At 44.6% G+C, this 26108-nt stretch overlaps 1 protein-coding gene across 35 annotated transcripts in view; it reads right to left on the bottom strand.

Annotated features, from left to right (window-relative positions):
* Positions 1–2924: 2924 nt before the first annotated feature.
* The window catches only part of MACF1 (microtubule actin crosslinking factor 1), a 340905-nt gene continuing 317721 nt past the window's right edge, over positions 2925–26108 (bottom strand). For 12 of the 35 annotated variants that reach the window (XM_027622580.2, XM_027621798.2, XM_027623351.2 and 9 more), the window contains 13 exons: positions 24552–24672; positions 23738–23901; positions 23187–23201; positions 22218–22380; positions 20747–20901; positions 19834–19908; positions 18685–18702; positions 15600–15717; positions 14719–14787; positions 8344–8555; positions 7738–7848; positions 5182–5311; positions 2925–4375 (listed from right to left, as the gene is read on the bottom strand). In XM_027622580.2, coding sequence (XP_027478381.1) covers positions 4119–4375; positions 5182–5311; positions 7738–7848; positions 8344–8555; positions 14719–14787; positions 15600–15717; positions 18685–18702; positions 19834–19908; positions 20747–20901; positions 22218–22380; positions 23187–23201; positions 23738–23901; positions 24552–24672 — 1608 coding nt within the window. In that variant the 3' untranslated portion in view covers positions 2925–4118. The remainder of the gene's footprint in view (positions 4376–5181; positions 5312–7737; positions 7849–8343; positions 8556–14718; positions 14788–15599; positions 15718–18684; positions 18703–19833; positions 19909–20746; positions 20902–22217; positions 22381–23186; positions 23202–23737; positions 23902–24551; positions 24673–26108) is intronic. The other 23 variants (XM_027623976.2, XM_035726950.1, XM_027621886.2 and 20 more) reach the window with 16 other exon arrangements.

The raw sequence follows: 26108 nt of genomic DNA, 5'->3' as shown, positions 1-26108 counted from the left end.
GTAAATAAATCTTTAAAACAAACAAAAAAATATCAGAACTTTTACATCAAATTTTAAATCTAAATAGTCATTTGTTGGGGCACCTGGCTGGCTCAGTCAGTAGAGCATTTGACTCTTAATCTTAGGGTCCTGAGTTCAAGCCCCATATTGGGTGTGGAGCCTACTGTACATAAAATAATAAACAAAGAAACAATCATTTGTTGGTGTCTTAGGCCCATGCTTAGTCTGCCTTTTACCCAACGGGTGAATTTCTACACTGTTTATAAGCCCCTTAAAGATGTTACAGCTTAGCCACTGAAAATGCCTGAGACAGAGTCTGCTGCAGGGGCGAATACAGACTGGAGGGACGAAGATTAGAGTCAGGGCCCACAGTTGGGAGGCAGGTACAGTAATGAGGGCGGGTGGACAATGACCATGATCCTTTTTGGTGACAGGGTGGAGGCTGGACGAGAAAGCAGTCGAGGAGGCTGCATCCCCCAGGCTTGGTGACTGCATAGAGAGGCAGGGGCAGAGTCAAGGGGGCATCCCCGTGTCAGGCTTGTTCAGGGCCTCAGTCTCCTGTCCTCTTCACTGTCCTTCTCTGGGCATCCCTCTGTACTCCCCTTGGAGTCCACATCAACATCATCTGGAGCCTCAGGTCCTGCCTGTAATCCTCAGGTTGTGTATTGTACAACACTGGGCTTCCAGCTAGACTGTAAGCAGCCCAGTGCGGGCTGATTCTTAGAGCAGAAATCATTTATCTCCATTTAAGGTGAGCAGAGATAGCTGTGTTCTTTAAACAAGGGGCCTCACATTCCCATAAACCTAAACATCAGGTTTTAGCCATTCCAAAGGGTGTCAGCCCACAACTCAGTTCAACAGCAATCACCATGGGCCGCTCCATCCTCTGCCCTGAGCCAGGAATGAAGCCGACCAGTCCCTGCCCCCTCGTGGCCTGGACCCCCAACAGGGGTGATAGTCAAGCGAACAGTCTGTACAGAAGGCAGAACCGAAGCTGGGCTCCGAACCCGAGGGCTGGCAAAGCGCCTTCCCTTCTGGAAGGGCAGAGGACAAGGAGCTGGGACGTGGGGGTGGGGATGTGAGTGGAGTCCTAGAACTCAGGAACTGGAAGGGAACTGAGGTGGGGAAGGTCTCTTGGAGAAAGTAGTGTCAAACAAGGGCTTTCCCCAGCCACCTGGTGCGCTGTGACCTTGGGCAGTTTCTGAACCTCTCAGGCTGTTGCTCACCTGTGAATGGGGTCACAACGGTGGGGTTGTAGATTGAGTACTTAGCACAGTGACTGGCCTATGGCAAGTAGTCAGTATTACTATGTTAGCTGTTGTTCCTTTATCATTCAAAACCCCAGGGACTCCCGCCTCTCTACCCAGCAGACACCAAATTTGTTATCCCATTTAGCACTGGTATCCCAGAACTGTAATTTTAAGCTTTTGTCCTGGCATCCCTATATTCTCTATATGGCCTTGCACGTAGGTGTTTGTTGAACGGAAATACACTTTGTGCAGATTCCACCACTAGCTGAGCTTTGTTGCAAAGACTAAGGGAAAACCTGAATTACTTGGTTAAAAAAAAAAGTGATCACAGTCCAGAATCTGAAAGGATGGAAGTCAGGCTTTTTTTTTTTTTAAGAGTTTATCTTTTTTTTTTTTAAGATTTTATTTATTTATTTGACAGCGAGAATGAGAGAGAGAGAGTATGAGGGGGGGGAGGGTCAAAGGGAGAAGCAGACTCCCCGTCGAGCAGGGAGCCCGATGCGGGACCCGATCCCGGGACTCCGGGATCATGCCCCGGGATCATGACCCGAGCCGAAGGCAGTTGCCCAACCGATCCACCCAGGCGCCCGGAAGTCAGGCTGTTTTAAGTATGCTTCTGCTGCCAGGAAGCCTAGAGAAGCAAATTTGGGTGAAAACACTATCCTGCACAGTTCTGGCAGCTCGAAGTTACTTAATTCTAGGGGGAATAGAGTAAGCACTTTAGAATCCATCAGGCTGGATTTCTTTTAATCTGGATATTTGTGTTCAAACAGCTGTGGCAGGAGCGCCTGGGTGGCTCAGTCGGTTAAGTGGCTGCCTTCGGCTCAAGTCATGATCCCAGGGTCCTGGGTTGGAGCCCTGTGCGAGGCTCCTTGCTCACCGGGGAGTCTGCTTATCCCTCCCCCTACTTGTGCTGTCAAATAAAATCTTAAAAATTCTATCAAACTGCTGTGGCAAACATGTATCCATCTCACTCAATTCCTGATCAGATGAGTCTGTATGGCTTAATGATCAGAAACTCAGGTGGCCTGAGTTTAAACCCCTTTCCTACCTCTCAAGTTATTTCCTAGCCTAATTCCTGTTAGAATTACTTAATATTTGATTTCTAATTATTATAAAGCCAACTAGGGGCTGGAGGAAATAGAAATGCCAGGCTTAAATAGAGAATCAATGATTTGATTCAAGGTCCATTTTTGCCACTTATTAATTCTGTGATCTCAGGCAAATAACCCTCTCTCCCACTTTCCCATTCCAGTGTCTCCATCTGGAAAAGAAAGGAGCTGGATTTGATGACCAGTTTTGCTTCCAGTGTTGAAATTCTATCATTTAACCAGAGATTTCAGCCTTCTGTGGCAAATTGGCCTCATCCTCTCAAACCCGGGATCTTTGTGATTTCTAATACAGAAATTTTCTTACATATTATTATTTGTGTAATCAGCTAAGTGGAGCAGATTCCCTACAGATTTATATTAATAGCTGGATTATTTCTTCGTTGCTTTGTTAAAATTAACAAGGATGAAATAAAAAGAAAAAAATCTTTTAGTGAGCTCCATAATTTATCCAAGATATTTTGATTTGAATAATGCATTTAAGTACCTAAAACACAATCATACCCAGGGTAACAGGTTATATATAAGGTAATAGTTGAGAAGAAAATCAGGAAATACAAATTTGTTACTGCAAGCAATTTTAATACAAAAGTGTGTCTTGTTTTTAAACAGTTCATTGGTAGAGCTTCAGTTTCTGCCTCAATTAAAACCAATTGAGATAATCACACAGCAACATGGTCGGAGCTGAAGAGGAACAGCAGCTAAAAAACAGGAGCCCCAGACAGCCCCTCTTCATGGTCACTTGGTCAGTTGACTTTATTACTCACAAAAAAAGACGGAAGCAAACGGGACTTGTTAACAGGTGTGCTGGTGAACTCCTTTAAAGGATGAGCAAGTGTTTGTTTTATGTCCACATTTTCAGAATAGGCTCGTGGAATTCCTCAGTTTGTGGGAAGTTGATCGACCATTTAAATAGCAAAAATGCAGATAAACAAATCTGTAATTCACAGTGCCACCAAGGAGTCTCCCCTTGCCAAGGGCCTGGGTCCCGGTGAGCACAGGAGTTATTGGTGGCTGGGCTGGATAGGAAGTTACAAACCAGGACTCTTAAAAACCCCGATGTTCTGACGTCTTCTGAACATATTTACCCCTGAATTCTAGCAGCTATTTGTCCTTTAAACACCCAGTACTGAGACAGTATTCAAAGTATTGCAATGAACTCCTTTTGCTGATCATGTGCAAACTTTACCAGAGGAGGTTCCCTCTCTTCAGCTAAAATCACACAGCATTAAAAACACTGGAAAAAGCGATTAGAAGTGCCCTCCCCTCAGTTCTTGCTAATTGAGGTGTCTGTGATTTACAAAAAAAAAGTTCCTTAAACACTGCAGGATTCTTATTTTTTTAATATAATTTATCTTGCTGGGACAGCAAGTCGAGTTTATAAAGAAGATGCATTTAGGAATAATCCTAAAAGATAAAGCAGGTTTACAACCCTGCACCGCGCAGAAACCCTATTTAGAGGCATTTTTTTTTTTTTTTTTTTTAATACACATTCTCATCTTGACCCTCTCACTTGTTTTTTTCAAATATTTCATTTCTGGGCCCCATCCATTACAGGGTTACCAGGAGGCAAATTTTATCTACATAAATATTCACATGAAAATAGTAACTTACAAAAAGAAAAAAAATAAGGCAGCTTCATAACACAATTATTCTTTTACACTTTTAACAATATAACTTCTCCTGTTCAGAATAAATATACACCCAATGTACGGAGCAGGCTTCAAAGTGGATAGAGGCTTGGGGTGCTTGTACAGCGTTATCGCTTGGGACCCGGAGTCCTGGGGGAGGCAGTGGAGGTCTTCTTGGACATGGTGGGGATTTTGGAAGGCTTGCTGAGCCCTCTCCTGGAGCTGCCCTGGCCCCCCGCAGCGCTGCTCTCCGAAGTGTCTGAACAAGCGGACTGTGTCTCTAAAAGGTCAAAGTCCGAGGCATCGCTCCCGCGCCGGCTACTGGCCCGGCTCCCGGCCCGGCTCCCAGCCCGACTCCCAGGGCGACTGGCTGATTTTTTAGGGTCTGGAATTGGAGAATAAAGCAGCAGACTTAATGAGATACAACATGGGGGGGGCGGCGAGAACAAGTGACCAGAGGTTAGGGCTCTGACTCTAATACCACCTGATAGTCTGTGTGACCCTGGGGCGAATCAGAGCCTTTCTGGACCCACTATGTCCTCATCTATATGGCAGTTGCCTGAAACCTTTTCTGGCTTTGTGATTCTGCTTGAGAAGCTTGTCTCCTGAGGATCAGAAGCCAGCTTCTCTCAGCAGCACAAGTGACCTCGTGTGGCACCCAGGGGGGTGGGGGTCGGGGATGGGCGAAAAGAGGGCCAGAAATGAGGCCAATTCCTAGGTTCCCAGGAGGAACATCAAAAGGTGAACAGATGTGATCTTTCCCTACTTTCTCAACTTGCCAGCAGTTACCATAAATACAGTGTTGGAAAAATTACTAGCAAACTGCCAGTCCCAAAACTGAGTGGCCTTCTGAGGAAGGCCCACTTCAGGATGCCCCTCCTGCCTTCTACATTCTCTCAAATATGGTCATTCCTGATCCAGAACAGGGGGCCTGGCTTTAGCCATGGAAGCCTCTGCTCTCAGAAGGCAGGGCTACAGCTAGCTACAGTGGCGGAAGGGAAAGGAAAGAGCCGCACAGAATCTGCGGGACTCTCTGGACATCACACCTAGTGCTGCTCTCATTACTTGCTCTTTGGAGAGCAGGGAGGCATTGCCCAGAGGCTGCTGGTCCCCAATTCTTAGCTTGGCCACTCCCCCCTCCTTTCACCCCCAAAACCTATGGACAGGTGGGGGCGGGGGGCAGGTACTTACCTGCCCGGTTTGTTTTGGCACCTGTGGAGGCTGGGGAAGAGCTATTGCTAGTATCACCAGCAAGGGATGTTCGACTAGAGTGAAAAGTTGGTGTTGGTCGTTTCAACTTGCTGCCTGTTGATGGAATAACCTTAAAAAAAATTTAAAAGATCGTATTTACCACGTAGAATTTCTGAAATTCAATTTTAAATGGTCTACTTAAGCCTCCTCACATCTAATCAATTGGAAAGCAAATTAAAAGTCCAGGAAAACAAAGATTTATTTTGAAAGTGTCCTAGGTCATGTATTTTAATAATTCCACCCCACAAAAGGTCTTATGTTCCAATTTAAAATTTCACAATGTTTTCTAAACTTCTACTTGAAATTTACTGACAAATTTCCACTAAAAATGGCCAAAAAAAAAAAAAAAAATCCAAATAATCCCAAGTGTCAAAGTGTTGGGGTTAAAAATTTTGAAAGATGGGTTCTAGCCCTAAATATTTAGTATGGAGAACCACTCTCACTAGATGCGTGTGTGCAGAAACTTTAGTCAAGCCAAGATCTATTTCTTCACTGGAAAAAAATGCAGATAACCACACTCCCTCTTGTTCAATCCACTGGATTACTACGAAGCACCCCGTATCTGCGTGGCTCACTCCCTCGTTCCCTTCGGGTGGCGTGGCTGGAACGGCCGATCAAGAGAGGTCTTGCCGCACTACTAAAGTGATACTCCACCCTGCTCTTCTTCCCTGTTCAGGATTTGGCACTCCTAACCTTGTTTGCGGACTTGCCTGCATTCAAGCCTAAGCTCCACAAAAACAGGGACTTGGTTTTGTTCACGGTCACATCCTCAGCACCTAAAACATTGTCTGGCACAGAGGATGGGCTCAATAAAAACTTGCTGAATGAATAAATCATGTGTAGAAGCACTTCCTAGTGGAAAAAGAGCTGCTGGATAGATATACATTATTACTGCTACCGGGAGGAGCAACATTTCCCACTTGAGTGTTTTTTTTTTTTTTTAGCCTTTTTTTTAAAAGATGGTAGTAGACTTAATTTGAAGAAGGGATATTTTAAGTCTATTTTAAATACCACTCATGCCACAACACACTGTTCTAATTTTTCTTTGAAATCAATTGTGTAAACTGTTTTCCAGGACCTTTAAGATGTTCATATAAATGGAAAGAGTAAAGCAACCTGTTTCATTGTGTTTCTTGTATTTCTTTAATTTAGAAAGAAAAAGCAGAAGCGGCAGAAAGTGATTAACATTCACAAACAAACCCTCCTGGCCCACACAGGACGAAGAGCACCAGTTTCAGAAGCTACCGCTCGTGCACATGGCCATGGCCGCCGGGCAGACCGCAGCCCCGGAGCCCCTGGGCTGGGGAGTCCACATCAGGACGCGGCCTGTACAATACCCACAGGTAAGGAAAGGTGAAACCTCGAAATGAACAAAACAAAAGGTAAAACCTTAAGACAAAACAAAAAGCTTGGTCTATTTGAATCCTGTGAGTATTTTGTACTTCATAATTAAAACATTTAAAATTTTAGAACTTTTTTGAGACTTTCATGAAACTGGAGCCATTAAGGAAGAAGAAAAGCAAGATAAGCATGTTGAGTGTTGGGGTTCTGGTGGCAATAGGTCCCCAGATCACGTTCTGAACCGGAAAGATTTCTGAACTGGAGGTTTAGCTTGGAGCGGATGAATCCCAAAGCAGCAGCCCATTCACAGGCACCGGCTTCTTAACATTTCCCGCTTTCTCAGGCTGAAGTTTGCATGACTGAAGTCAGTGCTATCTTTGAGGCCCAAGAATCCAGTATTTCCCAGCGGGAGCTAGAATGCAAATCTTCCTGCTATCAGACAAGCCACTGGCCCGTGACTGGTTTCTGAAACACTGCTCTTCCAAAAATGCTTTGGGCATTTTAATGACTGCACTCAAACATGCTTAACTGCCAGTGTGTGTATATCAGATCAAGGCTTCGGACACCCATGTGACGAGGCCAAGAGATTCAGAAGTTAAAAACTGAGCTTCAGAGCAGTATCCACTAATAGTGGGCTTGGCTGAAGTAGGCAGCACCCACGCCTCAGACCAGTCTGGTGATACCAATCACCCTGGGGATGTGGCTCAGGGCAGGGGATGCCAGCCACTCTTCTGTTCTAAGCAAAGAGAGAACACAGCTGAACATGCACCACAGTTGAATTTCAAGTGTTCATAACTCGTCTGTGTAGCTCATGTTTGGAGACTCCAAGAGGCCCGAGTTTTATAAATAATATCCATAAACAGATCACCAGGAATGACCACTGTTTATCACCCTGGGAAAAAACGTCATTCTCAAGACTGTTAGCAAGCTGTTCAACAATCTGGTTTTAGGCATCTCTTATTTATCTCCAAGTTTGGTGAGTCCGAGTTAGAAACCCCTGAAAAACACCTGACTAGACGAATCAGCTGTGAGAGCAAGCACCACAGAGATGGAAAAGAGCATGGACTCGTGTCAGGAAGAGTAGCCGATCAAGGTCTGGGCATTAGCGAGGGCCTCGTCTTGACTGTGTCCTTAGTCAGCAAAACCATACTCTACCTCGGGGCTGGGCAGCTGGAGGTCAGGATAATGGCTGTCCCTGCCAGGGGGGCCAGCTTTACTGTTTACCAACCAGGGTTTGTCATAACAGCGAGAGGACTGAAGTGGAGTCTGCGAAATGGAAATCCAAAGGGAAGGACGGGGACAATTGAAAATGGAACAGTAAGGAAGCAAACTGGGAACAGGAAAAATAAATAGAAGACCCTGAATCTTAAACAGAAAACAAAACGGGCATCAGTTCAACAGGACAAAAGGGACCAGGCAGAGAGGCAATGGCATTCTTCACAAGCAACCTATCAAAACAGACAGACTTCTCCGTTAGCATCTAACGCCTGGATTTCCAAAATTAGCAACTGGGTGGAAAATATGTGGCAAAAAGTGTTTCTGACTTAACGATCTGAGTTCGTATTTTAATAAATGTCCTTCAGAGTAAAATCCTAAGGGTCCTGTTACCTACTGGGGCCTGGAAAGGCTGGTGTAGGTAGAGCTTGGTCTGTAGGTCCTCCTGCTCCTCTCCTGGCTGGAGGTGCGCAGAGGCTACACTCAACAACAACTGCCTGTAAATCGGGACCAAGGAAGGAGGCCGCAAGCCAGGGCAGTCCCTACCTTGGGGCCACTGGCAGGGGTGGCGGGAGAAGAGGGCATGGACGTGCAGCTGTGGTTGCTCTGGCTGGCGCTGGAGCTGGAGCGGGTCGGCGAAGCAGCCCGGGAAGACGGCTTGGACCTTCGACCCCGCGACCGGAAAGGCGTCATTCCCTGGGATGCCCCCTCGGGTAGGATGAATTTCTCTCTAAGTTCGATGTTAGTTCTACCTCGTGCTAAAAAAAGGAATAAACACACACATACAATGTAACTGAATCTTACAAAATGTATCTTTGATGGTCACACAGCTGCTTGACCCCATGACCACAGTTACATAGGCTACAGGTTTAGTACCCTCTGTGGAGTCTTTTGAAGTAGAGATAAATTCACGATCTGTCAGTCTGTCGTGACTCTTACCCAGAGCAGAGTTAACTAGTAAGCCCCCTGGTTCGAACTTTATAAAATACCATGCCACTTTGTGGTAATGATCTTGCCCTGCCGCTGTCCCCTGGGGCAAGCACACCATACGTAACTCATCAAAGAAAGCAGATGCAGCAGTGCACAAACCTCTGACATTAAAATCAAAACCCTTTTCTCTCTCATAGTACATGTGTACTTTTTGCTCAGATTTTGCAGGATACATGGTAACTATTTAGTGGAGAAAAGAAATCATTGAAATCAACATTGTCCAGACACTTCTATTTGAATTCAGTGGATAATAATCCTAAGGGAAGAGGTCCAGGAACTCAGGACAGTAAAAAGATCAGGATAAAATCATTAAGAAGTAAACATGTGGGAGGAGAGAGAGAAAGATCAAGACCATGCACAAAACTTGTTGGTGAGAAATGTTAAGTCAAAAACTGAAAGCAACAAGAAGCTGAAGGGATGACGGCAAGTGGGAGGAACGTCACGGTGGAAACAATCTGGAAACTGCTCTGAAGGCCAATAGGTGTTGTCCTAATGGCTTTCTGCAGCTCTAAGACCAGAACTTAAAATTTGGATTTGGTCAGAAGATTCCAAGGATGGCCAACATAAATGTTAAATGTGAAAGACACTACTAATTTAAAAGAAATAATTCCTCCGGAATATGTCCTTAAATTATTTCTCACCAAAAGGTGTTACTGTCATCCATCCTGCACTGTTTACTTTTTAGACTACACTAGATATATGTGAATAAACACAACCACTGGTAAAACTCAGAAAAACGGAATCAATCATTCGTCGTTCTTTTCTTTTTTTTTTTTTTTTAAGATATTTACTTATTTATTTGAGAGAGAGAATGAGAGAGAGAGCATGAGGGGGGGAGGGTCAGAGGGAGAAGCAGACTCCCCGCTGAGCAGGGAGCCTGGTGTGGGACTCGATCCCGGGACTCCAGGATCATGACCTGAGGCGAAGGCAGTCGCCCAACCAACTGAGCCACCCAGGTGCCCTGTCGTTCTTTTCTAAGTAAGATTTTTCACTCTGGCCAAGAACCACGACTCTAGCAGATCTGAGGTACCTATGCCCACCCCCTCTTCTGCCCAACCCTGCATGTCCTCAAGGGAACCGAGTGATCTTGGTAGAGTCAGATTTTAAATAAAGTTGCATGGGTGTCCAAGCAGGGTAGTTCCAAATTCCTAAATAAAATTCTTCTCAATATACTATGTTGACATAACATATCCAAGTGTCAGGTTAAAAGGGCTGATGTGGTTATCACAACCTGAGTGACAGTCTAGGCTCAGCAACTAACCAGGTCTTCCTGCTCCAGGCCTCAGTTTCCTTAGGCTGATCCCAATGTCCGGGTGGTCTGTGAATGCTAAGCTGTTTCCTTCCTCCTCAGGTCCCAACAGAATGTGCCCCTCACAGCTCATTCCTTGGTCCTGGGTTCTCTACTCATCCATTTTCTGGACTTCAGTGCTTTCGTCTGTCTACACTAATGATTCTCCAAGAGAACTTCCTTCAGCACTAACATAGGCACTTCAGTAAGACTTTCCATCACTAGTAACTACGGATTCAGGACTTACACTTATTTCTCTTGTGTTTGCTAATGTGCCCAGCCTAACGGTGGACACACAGCAAAAGCACTAATAGTGATGAATGAAAATCATGACTCAGCTGAGGGTTCACCCCAAAAGAGCTGCTTGTGACCCTGAGCCATACCAAACTTCAGACATGCAGTTTAAACCTAGTAAACATTTAACAGTTTTCTCTGTGCCAACCCTTCCAGACAAGAACAACACATTGATACAAGAGGAAGAGTCTGAAATTGCATCTCAGATGAAGGCCATGGCATTCAGCATGTCACGACGTAAGAACATCACGCTCCCTGTGCACTGCACCGTTTGCAGAGTGTGACACATGCAGTCGGGCACTAGACTGTCACCAGCAACTGGTCAGTGTCCCTGCCACAGACAAAGGACCTGAAGCACTCACAGAGGCTGAAGTCAAGGAGAGCCGTGGTAGGGCTGGGACCAGAACCGACGTCTCCTACCTGAGCTTTCTTCCCACCCCCCGGCTCCTCATACCCTCACCTACACTAGTGGTTCTCCACCCGCCCCTACCCCACTCAGGCTCCCATCCCCACCACACCTAAATCACCCTGGCAAATTATTACTGATAACTCTAAACTGTAAAAGGTTGAAATACACGGAAAAGTACAGAGAGAGTGAAAATTCCTTAAACTGACAACCTAAGGGCCATCACTATTAAAATGTTGGTGTGTCTTTATTCCTGTGCACAACTGTGTATATATATTCTTAAATACAAGAACATCAGGAACATTCCTCCATGCTTGAGAGATCTTGCATAATTTCAACTATCTGCAAAGTGTTACTTCATCATACAGACGTCAAATTTTTTTTTTAAAGATTTTATTTATTTGACAGAGAGCGAGAGAGCGCAAGCAGGGGAAACAGTAAAAGGAGAAGGAGAAGCAGGCTCCCTGCTTCGATCCCAGGACCCTGAGATCATAACCTGAGCCGAAGGCAGACACTTAACCATCTGAGCCACCCCGGCGGCCCTAGACGTCAATTTATTTAACCAACCCTATGTTGTATTTTTTATTTCCTTACAATTTTTAAAACACTGCATACAATGTCACAAGTAGTGACAAACTACTTGTAAAATGTTTTTGTGCATATCAGCGATGATTTCCTTAAGATACATTTCTACAAGTGGATTTTCTGAGGAGAACGGATGCGCATGAGATTTCTGATATTTGTCAATTGATCCCCCAAAATTTTATACAAACGTACACTCTCCAAAATAATGTATGAGTATACTGAATTTACTTCACTCTGGCTAATGCTCTCTTTATTATTAAGAATGCGTGTGCACACATTTATGTGTACAGGTAAAACTCTTCTGATAATCTGACACCTCTCTGCTGTTGTAATTTGCACGCGGGGGGATTACTAACTGCTCTCTTCTTGAAATAATCTCTTCCCTTGGCTCCAGGACACCTGCTCTCCTGCTTCTCCTCCTTCCCGCCCATCCTTAGACACTGATGTTCCCCTGGTTCTGTTTACAGTCCTGTTCTCCCTCTTAGACTTTGAACCTGGTGGTGACAAGTTCACCCATCTGACTTCATTACTATCATATGGTCATGCCTTACTCCAACTGTATCCCCTGCTCAGACCTCTGCCTGGATGTCAGAACCTTATATCCAACGACTGAATAGACATGATCAGAGCCAGAGAATGGGGAGTCAACATAGGTCCCTTCCTCCTGATGGCAGTTTGTTCTACTGATTGTATCTTCTAAAACTTCTCGAACACCCAGAGCATTCCCACAGCCCCCGCAACCCCTTACCCTTATGTGATTCATGGAGCATCTGCTCCACCCTGGATGGCTGTTAATAGGCTTCCAACTGGTCTCATTTCTCATCTCATCCCCCAAAATGGAATTTCTAAATAAAAACCTGGTAATTCTGAATGGCTCAAAATCCTTCCCTGGTCTTCCACTGTTTACAGCAGAGCTTCCCAAACTAAGGTTTTTGAGGGGGTTCCTACAAAAAGAGTTCAATAAATACTACCGCCCCACCCCCGCCCCGCCTTGGGAGATCCCTAATGCAATCAGCATTTCGTAAGCTCTGGGAAATCCTACAGTAAAGAAATTTTCTTAGCTTTAACCCAGTGTCTTCCAAAAGCATTTGACCATGATTTTTTGAAGATTATGTCTTGGAGGCCAGGCCCTGAAGGCAACCATTTCAGTTTTTCAACACCAAAGAGGCCACCATTTTCTAAGGGACTCAGGCTGGCCACATGATGTTGGTTAGTTACAACTGAATTCTAAGCTGTATTTAATAGGCACAGAGTTTCAGTTTTATAAGATGAAAAGAGCTCCATGGATGTGTGATGGTAGCACAACCACTGAACAGAACACTTTAAGACGGTAAATTTTATGTGTATTTTACCACAATAAAAAAAAAAAGAAAAACAATCAGTTCTCAGTCAAATTGTCTTTCAAATCTTCATAAATGAAGTTTTCTAGACCCTCACTTATTTGGGGGAACTAATTCATCTAATGCTTAAAAACACACCCTTAGATAAAGGTGGACCGACCTATTCCTTAGGCATTGTTTTCATCACCATCCAAACCACCATGACCTCCTTTGCCACGGATGAACTCAGAAACTGAAACCTCCAATTTTTGGCAGTGTCATGAACCTACTTGAGTATTTTCACTTAACACATTTGGCTAGAGCACTGCGCAGTCTGATCTATCTCTTGGCTTCTGAAACAGCTGTGTGGAAGGAGGCAACACACGTTGGTACGATACTGTCATCAACTGTGTTCTAGCTTCCGTCTAACCTTCTCTGTGGTCCAGAGAGCCAAGGAAATGCAACACAAACGAATACAGAATCTCCCCCAAGCAGTGCTTCTAGAAGCCACATGAATCCTCACAGAATCCCAGATAGCTTCAGGGAACCCTTCTCTTTGTGATGTCCATGCTCTCCCTAGTCACTTGTACATCCATCCCAGCCCTTAAGTGTTCACCGCCTTGGGCAACTTTGTATTTTATTAGAAGTACTCATCCTGCCACTGGTAGACTTATGACATCTAAGACTGCTGGGAAGTTCCGGACTCTGCCATCAGGGGAATCGAGAGGATTACTGGGTGCTAGGAGGGCACTCCTGGAGAGGCACAGAGGAAAGCCTTACCTTGTTTGCTCCCAGGGATGCTGAAAAGGCTACTATGTTCCATAGAGAATAGGTATTAGACAGCCCTCCCAAACTTCCTGGGGGGAATTCCAGTGTTTAGCTAGTAACATAAGGACAAAGCAAGCAGGGTAGCCCTTGGCCATCGGCACAAAGTTACTGTCAACAGGGCAAGTACAGCAGGCAGCAAACAGGCATCCGGATTCCAATGTCACATGCATCATCTCTTTTGTTTGTCTGTTTAGTCCAGTCATACAGGACAGACAAAATAAAACCTTACTAATAGATTTACAAAAAAATAATGTTGTTTTACTGAGTTATGGTTAAAATCATATACATGGCTCCTGTACCTGATCTAAAACAATGAAAGAGGACTTTTATTTCAAGAAAATTAGTTTGCAATATAGTAACTTCTACAACTGGTTAAACCCTTTGAAGGTTTTATCAGAACAGGTGCTTTCAAAATTCACTGTATTTTATATACATATACATATTATATATACATACACACACACACACACACACACACACACACACACACACACACGAAAATTACTTTTGTTTACTGGAGTAAATGCAGAATGACATTTAAAATAACAGAAGCTATGGCGTATCTGAATTCATGTGAGAACTGCACCCTTTAGCTCTAAACACTTCAAAGTAAGACTATAAATCACTTCCAAAGAAGTTATGTAACTGTACTGTAAACATGTCTGCCAGGTTTATAAATATGCCTTACCAAGTAAATTACGCAGGCTGAACCATCAATCCACACATAAAAAGGGGTGGTAGTGGGTATGCCAGCCTCTGAGACACATGGCACCTTGATCAGGAGCACAGACTTGAGAGCCACACTAGTCTTGGATTGGAATCCTGTCTCTGCCATTTATTAGTAGTCTGTCCTTAGGTAAGCTGTTTAACTTCTGTACTTTAACTTCCTATTCTGTAAAATGGCGGCAATACCTCACAGAAGTGTAAATGTGTTATTATTTCTAAATTGCTTGTAACAGCATGTGGCACCTAAAAAACTATGTAAGTATTGGTTAAATATATAGAAACTCTAACAAATTCCACAGGTACTATTTCAATAGAAGTGTTCTATGCTCTGTCTACTTCTAATAGTTAGAAAAGCTATGGCTTGGCTATTTCAAAGCATTCGTGAACGCAGCAGATACCACAGAGCCAAGAGGTGCTACAGTTGAAGCAAAGCCATTCTCAACGGGCTGGGGTGTGGGCAAGGGGGACAAAGCTTAAAAGCCAACCTATGGGAGACTGACTGGAAATCGAAGAGCTGGAATCAGAGCGCTTTATTTTACTCCCAGGATGGTGAACTAGAATAAAAAAAATAAATAAATAAAGAAACACAAAGAAACAGAGACAGCAGGAAAGGCAGAAACCAACCGGTCAAAAGAGACAAACTGGCAGACAGTGGGGGGGCCTCCTGTGTACCCACATGCAGCTTGGCTAACAGGAAAAAGGAAAGGACACAGTTGAGGAGGATTTAGGCACCAAAACTCGCTCACCTGGCCTTGCGGCAGCCCTCACACACCTGTAGCTCCAGGCGCCAGCATTCATACTCTGTTCCCCTCTTCTCCTGCTGTGGGCCTGGCATGCCCACCCTTCAGGTTTTGTAACCCCTGGTCTTGCTTTGGTGATCAACTCTCTTGCAAGTGTCTGGGCTCACTGCTAGGTGTTCTTTATCCTCTCTCCCGGCCGAGGGAGATGCCCCAGTCCCTCCTTGAACGGAAGAGGACCAGCAGCCTCCCCGGGTTTCTGGCATAGGAGTTACAGGCAGAGGGATCTGGAGCACTAACCAGGAACCTCAAAGGCTTCATCAGGCTCCTTTCTAGGCTAGTGCTAACTGAACACCTTTCAAACTGAAACATCTGAAGACACCAATAAATTCCTAATTCTTGTGACTGTGTCCCTTGAATGTCTCCCCTGAGGGCATCAACCTCTCCTTCTTTTTCTTTCTGGTCTACTTGGGCACCCCCAAGTTCTAATCTGTGCTGGTAGAGCGGTATCTGGGCAGCTTAACAAAATAAAAGCCAAACAGACCCACTACTGACACCTTGTGTAAGCAGGAAAGATCAGTGGCGAGGGCATACCTTATGTGTAATTCATGCTCAGGAAGGTTCCTTACCTCGGCAGGGGTCATTTTTCACTAAAAATTCATCCAGGGCCATCCATCCTCCACCAACTCGAACCATCACAGTGCTGCGCAGGATGCGGACCAGCCGCAGCTGCTGGGAGTCCCCGAACTGCAGGACCAAGGGGAGAGTGATGAGTGAGTGTGCCTTAGAGCAGGCCGAGGCCTTCTTCCCAGAGCAGACTGTATTCAGACGAGACAAATGATAATTTGACAGTTTGGGGAGAATTTTAACTATTTGGCATTTTTCACAAAAGAATTTAAAATACTGAAAAGCTGAGATATCAAGGTAAAACTCGTGTTGATATTCTTTCTATTGGGACAAAGTTAACTTTTGGTGGTCACACCCCCTCCCCCTGCACCAAAAGGGGGAAGGCAGAGGACAGACAAATGTTAGCTCACCTCAATTCTTTTAAACATTCTGCCCAAATTAAAACCCAAGAGTAAAATTGTTATGTTAGTTTGCTTTCATAAAAGGTAGATATAAAGTGGATGCCAACTTCTGAATACAGTGTGCTCAAAAGGTAAATGGAGAACAGCAAATACTATGTCAAGCCTTAAGGAAACCCCTGCAAGCATCATTATTATTACAAGCTTAGAAGGAAATTTGATTTTCCACACAAGGTTTTCAGAAATAAGCCCTTGGTGTTCTCTAATTGTGATGTCACCAAGCAGAAAGTTTCTTCAGCTGAGCAAATGACTATGGCATTTGTACTAAAATTTAGTTGAAAAAATTAAAATTGTAATCTACCACGCTGATTATAAATAGTATTCAACAATCATTTTGGGATATTAAGACAAGCATGACTTTCTGATATTTATTCTTTCCTTTTTCTTTAACATCCCTGCTTCTCAGCTCTGTTAACATCTGTATTTTCCCACTGCATAAATTACCCTCTTCCTAAAATAAGGTAAGAGGCAACAAAAGGGAATCATTGCGGAGATCCCAAAACAAAAATCAAACATTTGTTGGAGAAATAGGATTCCTAAAATTATTTAATTCAAGGAGAATGTTGGGTTAGGGGGTGGAGTGAAGGGACTAATTAGTTAATTACGACTTCTCAAGTTATAAAGGAGAACTATAACTTTGAAACGAGGCACAAAAACTGAAAATGCCAGAAAAGATGTCTGACAAGGACACATAACCAACCTCCCTCAAAATTAATGTATTTGTGGTAATTCTCTGTATTACTCTGTACTGGCTCAGGTGTACTGTTTATAGAGGCAGCAAGGCGACTGAAAAAACCACCCCCTCCCCCAGTCCTTTACTTTGAAAATGAAGAGTCTTAACATCTCTCATCTCCCACAGCTATTAAGATTTTATCTAGAGTGACCACAGCAACAGCATGGTGTAGTATGACAAGCACTGAAGTGGGTGCCCAGAGATGTGAGGGAATAAACGTCCTGTCCCGGGAAGGAAGCTGCCCCTTCGGCCCGAGGGTGCCTCCCTCAGAAGCTGGCCCAATAGAGAAAATGGGAAGGCTCTGTGGGAAAGGTTGAGAATTCTGCCACATCCAAGAGCAGGGATGGCCCGAGTCACTCGAGTCACTAGTCAGGGTTCTCTGTGGATCGGTGAGGAGAGGGAGGAAATCAGGGCCTCTATGTCCTCTACAGTGAATCAGGAAGGGACTCCAAGAAGTACTTTACCCTAATGTCACTGTGTCCTGTAGTTTATGTGTCTGTCAGCTCTTAGAATTACTCCACTTAACTCATTCTTTTTTTCTCCCTAACTTCTTACTAAAGCCCCCTCTGAAAGATTCTGACTTGCTTCTGCTGAGCTGTAGGGAAAAGGAGGCTTGATCCAAGCCAGCAGCTGAAGCGGCTGGGGGCGTCGAGGCCAGAGTGAGAGCAGGAGAAGGGGCTACCGCAGCCCTATAACTGGGGACCTGTGCAAACCTGGCAGAGCTGGGCTGTCAGTGAGAATGTCTCAGGGTAATTTTGGTTTCCTTAACTGGAAAATCCCTTATGGTGACCCGGGTTCCTGCAGTGGCTCTGACACCAGCTGCGTGACTGTCAGCACAGGCGCCTTCAGGTCTCAGGTGCCTCATGCACAAAACGAGCCCCGTGACTCTGTTCCAACATTGGAACTAACTCGTCGGACCCTCTGCCAGTCAGCGGAGCATCGGACAGGACATCAGTGCCACTTCAGAGGACGCCTGGGCCCCACACACAGGTATGAGGAAACAGGCACAGCTGTGAGGTATGCCTCGGCACTGCGCTGCAATATTTTAAACCGTCTTTGTCCTTGTCTTTCGTTTCTATCCTCTGTTCTTCCCACTGGCCCAGAATGTTACTGTAGGGAATGATTATGGCAGTGCCGGGGACTTAACACGGATTGAGGGCCTCAAATCAACTGTTAGTGTTTCTGATTTCACATCACAAGACAGTCTTTACCCATGCAACTTCCTTCCATTTGAAGACACAGGACCCCAGAGCCCTCAAAAAGATCTATAAGGTTAGAATTACCAAGTGGAGTCAAAAGCATTCAATCTTTTCTTGCAAGTCTAATTTGATCCCTTAGATTCTGGCTAGCTAGACATAATCAGCAAAATTCAGGCTATGACCAAATCATGATTGTTATACTGCGGTTCTCAGGCAACTTATAATTACAGAATACCCTATAAATATAAGTAAATAAGGTATCTGAACACACCGAGTACTTAAGTACCTCAAGACTTTTTGATTTTGTGTACGCTATGAAATTTGTGTTGTCAAAAGACAGTGCTCTGTTAACTGTCTGCTATTCTGACTTCCTATTCTAAAAAGAAGTGGGATGGATTGATACCATAGCTCCAAATTCCGCTGAACCAGTCCAACATAATACAGGCTTTAGCCAATCTAATTTCGGATGGAAAATTTCATCTCCATTAAAAAAACAAAACAAAAAAAAAAGCGTATCTTGCTGCTGCTAAGACAGCTTTATAATATTAGCCCTGTTAGCAGTTTCTCCACTTGGTAAGACAACCAGATGTGACCCAGGCATGCTTCAGATCATGTCCTCTCCCCACAGCAAAGAACAAGGCAGCATGGGCTACACAGACCATTTCCACCGAGGAGGATGCTGCAAGGCACACTGTACCTGATTGCCGAGGAAGAACTACAGACAAAAGAGTAAAGGATGAAGGAAAGGAAAGAAAAAAAAGAGAACATTTTGTCAAATTAACACTAAGGAATGACAATCATGCAATCACGTTACCAGTCTTCAAGCATATTCTCCGAGAGCTGCCACGGGGGCATGGTTTTATAAATTATAGTAAGACCTAACTTTTCCACTCTACTAATTGCTCTTGTTAATTCATTTCTCTCACAATTAAAAAACAAAAAACAAGAAAATAAAAAGCAACAAAAGCAAGCACAAGATTGCTTATGGTTTTATTTACTAAATGCCCTGGATTTGGGCTGGATCCAAAGCAGAGTCACCCAACACTCCCCAGTTAAGAGCAGCCCAGGGTGACTTTGGGGTACTTTGAAGACATTTTGATGTACTAATGGAACCTAGATTTTCCTGTTTCTAACTCGTGCAAATAACTGCACAATCTGAACCCTCTTTACCAATCCTAGGTTTTCTTTAGGACTTTAAAGAATCTGGATAAGCTGCGAAATATATTTTAGAAGTGCTGTTTCAGATCCCTTCTATCCCCTAACCCTGGTCCTAAAAGCAGCTAAAACACAGCATAATTCATGGTCAAATTATGTCCATGGCACAGCTTTCCAGGGAAGACTACTGAGCCTGGTGTCCCCTTAGTGCATCTAGGCTCTATTTGTAACCCAGCTCAGAGGAGACAGAGTTCCTCCAGCCCTCTCTGAGCCTGGGAGCCACTCAGGCTCACCATGACCAGCACTTCGGGGTGATGGGTTAGTCTTCAGATAACCAGCATAGGTGGCACCGTCTCCCTAAAGACTTTGGTCAGCCAAAAAGAGGACTCTGAAATGTCTCCTACACTGGAACTCAAGTACAAGCTACTGTTAGCTAAATACAGCACTATTTTTCAGGTGGGATTATGTAGGGCACTAAGCTTAGCCCAACAGGACACCTGACATTTGCAATCTACAGACATGAGGGCCAGAGAGAGACCGCATGCATCTTCAGTCCCCCTGGCTCTGGTCCTCCCAGCATGGGCAGTGGGAAGGTGGGATCATCTGGTCTGCTGTGTGTCAGGCTGCTTTCACCTGTAAGGGCCACATGGGAGGAACCACCACCACAAAGAACTGGTTTGCTCTTCCTTACCCGATATTTATTCTCTCCAATCTGCTCCACCTGAAACCTTTTTGCACATTTGCACTGAGCCACTTGTCTTGTAACCTATTGGTTGTAAACAACAAAAAAAGAAAAGCGTGAAGGTTAAAACAAGACTTTCGCTTCAGAGAAACAAATATTTTTACATGTAAGCAGAAAACTATTCATTATGTCTCTTTGAGGTATTTTAGGCTTTTGATACATGCATTTATCCTTTATTCCAAATTAATACGTTACACATTTGCTTCCAAGTTCCTTCAGAGAAATGTGCTACTATGCATCAAAATCGTATCAAATAAAGTGAATTAGAACTGATCTGAATTTCCACCGAGGAGCCTCTGAGTGCCAGAAGTCAGTCCTGGGGTGTTCTGGGCCATACCCACGACCTGCCCCACTAATCTCTCCCTTTTCAGGATCAACAGATCCTAGGATTTCCATGTGTTACTAATGAATTTGCTATTTCCAAGGTGATGGGTGCGATTTCCAATGTGAAAAAGTCCTCAACTAGGCAGGAAGCTTGGTGGGTACACACCACCTTAAACATTACTTCACATTTTACTCCTTAAATGTTTTCTTTGAAGACCACTCCCCCGGATCCTGTTGTGGGATGCCCAGGACTGAGAGAGTAGTCTGTTCTAAGCAACAGGGTACCTATGGACCAGGATGTGTGTGTACATTTGTGAACTTCGGAGGAACTACACAGATGTGACTCTTTTGAGTGAGAAGTCATCTAGACTGAAAGAGAGAGCTCAAACAGCCAGAGATCCTCTGGGGCATCATCCTCCAAATGCGGATCCCCAAACAGAACTCCACATAATGATCTTATAAGTCATGGGGCTGACGCAGCCATTGCGCCCAACCACTGTGGTCAAAAGTGTGCTCAAAATACAGTAACTTCCCATACCTCATCTTCAATTTTATCTGCGTCGGTTGTTGGGCGATAAGCGTCCTTGTTGGGATGGAGAGCAGCCACGAATTCATAGTAATCAATGTAGCCATCTCCATCTCGGTCAAAAATGTCAGCGACGGCAGTCATCTCCAACTTGGTGGTAGGGAACTCTGGAGAAAAGTAATCACATTTGGAACATTAACTCAGAGAGCTTACTTGGGTTGCTGGAGGGTGTGTAAATACTTCTTGAAAGAAGAAATATTTATGTTTTGCTTTTTTTCTGAAAAGTAATACATGCTCACTTAGAAGATATTAATGTTATAAAGAAGATTTTTTTTTTTTAGAAAAGTCACCTAGAGATACAGTACCCAAAGACTACTCACTGTTAAGTTTTTTGGTGTTTTTGCTTATAGACTCCCTCCTCCCCCATGCAATTAAAAAATCAAAACCAAACAGTATTTCAGATATACCAAAAGACATAATATTACAACTACCCATAGACCCACCATCCAACATAAGAATTTAGTTATCTACTCTTAACTACTATTAGATACTTCAATGACTTCAGGATAGTGACAATTTGGAATAGGATGAAGTTTTTTCTATGTTTAGGTAACTGCCTTAGGTTCCTGACAAATTGCTTCCCAAAGGAAGTGTGAATATTCACAGTAGCCAGGGTGATTTATTAAAATGTAAATCAGATCTCTTAGGTGAAAACCTCTGGTGGTCTCCCACCGTCCCACTGCCTCTACAAGAAGAGGTTAGATCTGCTCCCTTTCCCGGGGCCTACCAGGCCATGCATGAATTGGCTGCTGCTGATCCTTCCAACTTCATCTCTTAGCACTCCCCTAGATCGTAACACCCCACCCACGTTAATCTTTCTATCCCTAGAACATGCCAAGTTCGTGCCCACCTCAGTGCTTTGTATCTCCTGTTCCCTTTGCCTCTAACTCTTCCCTCAAATATCACCTCTGCAGGCAGGCCTGCCCTGCACAGCCGGGTAAAGTAGCACAGCTGTGAGATGTGCTTTGTGATCCTGGCAAGTCACTTAACTACTTTATGCCTCAATTATTTTTCCTGCTAAAAATGAGATCATGTATTTTGTAAGCTGTTATACAGATGTCAGAAACTGGTATTACAAAAAATGTATTTTCTTGAACATTTTACTTAGAACCTCATCATTCACAAAGTTGGCTCCTTAACCTATACCTCAAACGGGTTTTACGTGCCACACTGTGTCAAACAAGACCTGTCTTTTATTTTTTTAATTCCCAGCAAAATGAGGTTCTTCTTTCCATCAAAATGATAGACCAATTTTAGTAATAAGCAATAAGTAATGTAGTAAGTAATGTAGTAAGTTACATTACTTCTTCCTTAAGACTATAGCTTTAACTTCAGAAAGACTATTTAGCCAGAGTATCACCTGCTTCCACCAAGTGCAAGGAATCCAGGTGTGACCCATGTTTGAAACTATGAGAGAACTCACTGGATGCTAGAATGCCATCAATAAACTCCTGCCGTGTTATCTTCCCATCCTGGTCCTTGTCAATTCGCCGGAAGAAATCCATCACCCGAGATTTTTTGTGATTCATCCAACGCATATACTTTTTCCTCCAGACATCAAAGTCAAAGTTCGCAAATTCCTTCAACTAGACAGAAATCGTAGGTGTCAACAAGACTTACTATTTTGACCCTCAAACCTGCCCAGAGCATACCCGGACTTTCAGACATTCAGTAAAGCCATGCAGGCCTTCTGGAGGGGCATCAACAATGACTTCCATGTGTTGCCTCTTTGGTGAAGGCACAATCTCGGTCCTTCACTGAAAGCCATGATTATTTACATGAGCTGTGGTATGACGACGCAGTGCGAGAAACAGTAACTGAACGACCACCATGGAAAATACGGAGCACGGAGAACAAGAATGGGTGGAGCCAGCCTTGCTTTCCCTTTGCACTTTTCAAAGGATCACCTTCTTAGATGTAAGGGAATGGATTCTATCCCAGAAGAGAAGTCCTTTGCACTCCTCACTTACGTGATTTTGATAAGAACTACGATCACACAGAGGCCCATGTCAGAAGGCTCATGTTTCCCATCATTTTCTGAGATGAGATCATTTGAATTCTGGCTGGAACCATTAAGAATCCAACCCTGCACACAAGCATGTTTCTTTGGAATGGCACCAGAGGGGGCAAACTGCCCGTCTGACTTCCATGTGAAATATTTGGCTTTGGCAGACAACAGCAGGCCTGTGCGGCGGGCAAGGTGATGTTGAGCTGCTTGGACTATGTCAGTGAGGGAGACTCAGAATGACTGAAGCAGCGCAGCAGTTTTCCCCCTGGCCTTTCAAACTCCAAAGTTGGAAGGAATAGGGAAAAAAAGAAAAAGCCAAAACCCAAATATGCTTAAAACTCAACTGACCTACAGAAATAACAACAAAGAACACAGAACACTCACTTCCGGGCATAGCTGCTTTGATACGCACAAATAAAAAAAATATAAAAGGTATTAGAGGTTTGTTTTAGGAACTAGGAAGTGTAGCACTACATTTTTTAGGTTGGTTAATGACACTTCAAAATAGATTTGCTTTTCGTAATTAGTGAAGACTAGTGGAATAACAAGGTCACACAAGTTACCCTTATTTCATAATTGCGTAGCTTCTATCTTTACACAGAGGGCCCAGTAATGGTCGTGACTGTGATGAGCTACGCACCCGGAGGTAACTTTGCGAAGTCATGCTCCTGATTCTTGACCACAGCCGGGTGCTGAGGAGGGTCGGGTCACAGGCCGGACCCTAAACAGACTGACTGGCCTGCCTGCTTTCCCCAGCGAGGTGCTATGGCCCACCCTGTTGTGACCCCTGTGTGCTTTCTGCCTGGGGGCCTGCAGGACAGAGCCCTGGCTCATACTGGTCTGTTTCTACTTCTGCAGAAGTTGGTCATAGTAAGAGGGCCTCAGAAGGTAAGAAGTCGCCTCCCTCCAGTGAAGGCTGCTTGGCAGGGCCTCACCTCCTCCAGTCGATCCAAGGCGTCGTTGAGCTTCCGCTGCCGCTCCAGCGCTAGGAGCCACACCTGCTGCCAGCGGGCGGACAGCTGGTTGACCCGTGGGTTTTTTGCTTCAGACTGAGAGAGGATTGGCATGGGAGGAGGTGTGGGCTGACTCAAGGACTTCCCTAAGAGGAAAAAACAACTGCGAGATTAGAAAAGCTGGTTTTGTCAGTTCACAAGGAGAAAGTGCCAGATGTGTTAACTCAGGACACCTTTCAAATGGTATACAGTCAGCAAATGTGAGAAGCAGCCTGGGACCTGGCAATATTCCAGTATTAAGCATACTCATTTCAAAACTACTGTTCCTCCTCCCAGACAACAGGTATTTGTCTCGTATCTTCCATTTATTCTGTCCTTTGCGAACTGAGGAAATGTCAACTCAACCAAAAAAGCAATGGCTCTGTAGCTGATTTATCTGATAACTAAGTCAGTGCAAACCAAATGTAAACAGCACCGATGACCACAACAATGGAAAGGCCACTGCAAAAACAATCTGCTCGACCACTTCAAAATTTTATGCCAGTTCAAGAAAATGAAATATAGTTACTATGTGGTGGTGTAAGAAAAGTGAGTTTCAAAAAAACATTTTTGTTTTAAATAGGCTCCACAGCCAATATGGGGCTTGAATTTACGACCCTGAGATCAAGAGCTGCATGCTCTACTGACTAAGCCAGTCAGGAGCCCCAAAAAGAAGTTTTCTGACAGGGATTTGGAAAGTGCTTATCTTCAAACTGCCGGAATGAAAACACCCTAACACAGGAGGCTAGAAACATACTGCTGCCACTGCGGGATTTCTCGATGAAAGGCGTGTGAGCAGGCTCTATGTTTTTCCTTTTGTAGGTCTTCGTGACTCGGTCCACGTCAGGCTGTTTGCGAGTCATCTCCTCCATAAACGTCTGTCAAACACAAACAACAGGGATCAGAGTTCAGCGTTTTCTTGGACTAAGATAGAATCCAGCACCTTCTTACTCACAAAGCCCAAGCTTATGATGGAACAGATGCCTTTGTACACTATCTCACTCTTTTCAGGAAACACAGCTGGCCAAGGCACTTCATCAGATGCTGGAAACCTAAAGGGATCAGACATGGCTTCTGATTCTAAGGAGCTCACAGCTGAGTGAGGAAAATCAGGAAGTCAGTGCAATGAATGCCACCCAGGATGGCAAAGACAGACCGAGGATGAGCACCCCACAGGCTGAGGGGCCAAGGAGAGCTGCCTAGAGATGAGCTTGAGTGTAGTAGTTGAGGGATGAAGAACTGGCCAAAGCCTGGGTGGAGGGCACTCCCAGCAGAAGGCACAGTGCAGAGAGATCCAGGGAGCCTAACAGTGTAGTGAGCCAGGGCCCTTCGGATCACTGGCTAAGCCCAAGATGCAATCAGAAGAACGGCAGGAGGGAGGGCTGGAGAGGTAGGTAGGAGAAAGATCCATTAAAGCCTTGTGTTTGGCTAAGAGACTGGGATTTTATTTGGAGAGCAATGGAGGGCAACTGAGTGATTTTTGATTCAGAGAAGAGACCTGATGAGATCCTTATAGCTATGGTTCCTGCTTCAGTATAGAAGGCAGATCATAGTGGGGGATAAGTGAGGACACCACTGCAGTAACTGAGGCAAAACATGGTGAGGGCCTGAGCCAGGGCAGGAAAGACAGAACCGAGGGGTATTCTGGAAGTAGGACAGCTAGAGCCCGGTGGCTGGCCAGATGTGGGGGGGTGTAGGAAAGGCAGGCAACCCAGACACATCACAGAAGGTGGGTGGACGAGGAGGCAGGCTTGGAAGGGAGGGCGGGGTGCTGCCTCTGGTTTATACATCTAGACTTCTGGAGATAATGGTACCGGAGATGAAGGATCAGATGTGAAAGGTTTGGATTATAGGCGGTGGCTGAAGCTGTTGGACTAGATAAGACCTCAGCAGTGTGAGAAGAGGGTCAAGAATGGAACTTCGGACAACACAACACTAACAAGCAGAGAGAGGAAGAGGAATCAGCTGAGAATACTGAGAAGGAATAGTCAGAGAGATGGGAGAAAAACAAGATGGAAGGACAGAAGTCAAAAGAGGTTTTCAGAAGGAGGAGGCAACTCTGTCACATGTCAAATAAGACAAGAACTGGAAGCATCAGCTGGATTTGGCCGGTGGGACTGGGATAGTATTAGTGGTCTGATGGGGATGGGAGCCAGACCCAAGGGCCTGGGGAGTGAGTGGGAAACAAGGAGAGAAGACAGGGGACCAGAAGCTTGTTTGAAAAAGGAGGGAAGGAACAATGGGGGTAACTCCAACAGAACACAGGGTTAAGAGGACCTGTCTAGAAGGTTTGGAGGAAAGAGCAAATAGAGTG

This window comes from Zalophus californianus, chromosome 4 (genome assembly GCF_009762305.2).
Source record: "Zalophus californianus isolate mZalCal1 chromosome 4, mZalCal1.pri.v2, whole genome shotgun sequence".
NCBI classification, from domain to species: Eukaryota; Metazoa; Chordata; class Mammalia; order Carnivora; family Otariidae; genus Zalophus; species Zalophus californianus.
The sequence above is the reverse complement of the archived record's forward strand: the minus strand, read 5'-3'. Positions and strand labels throughout refer to the sequence as shown.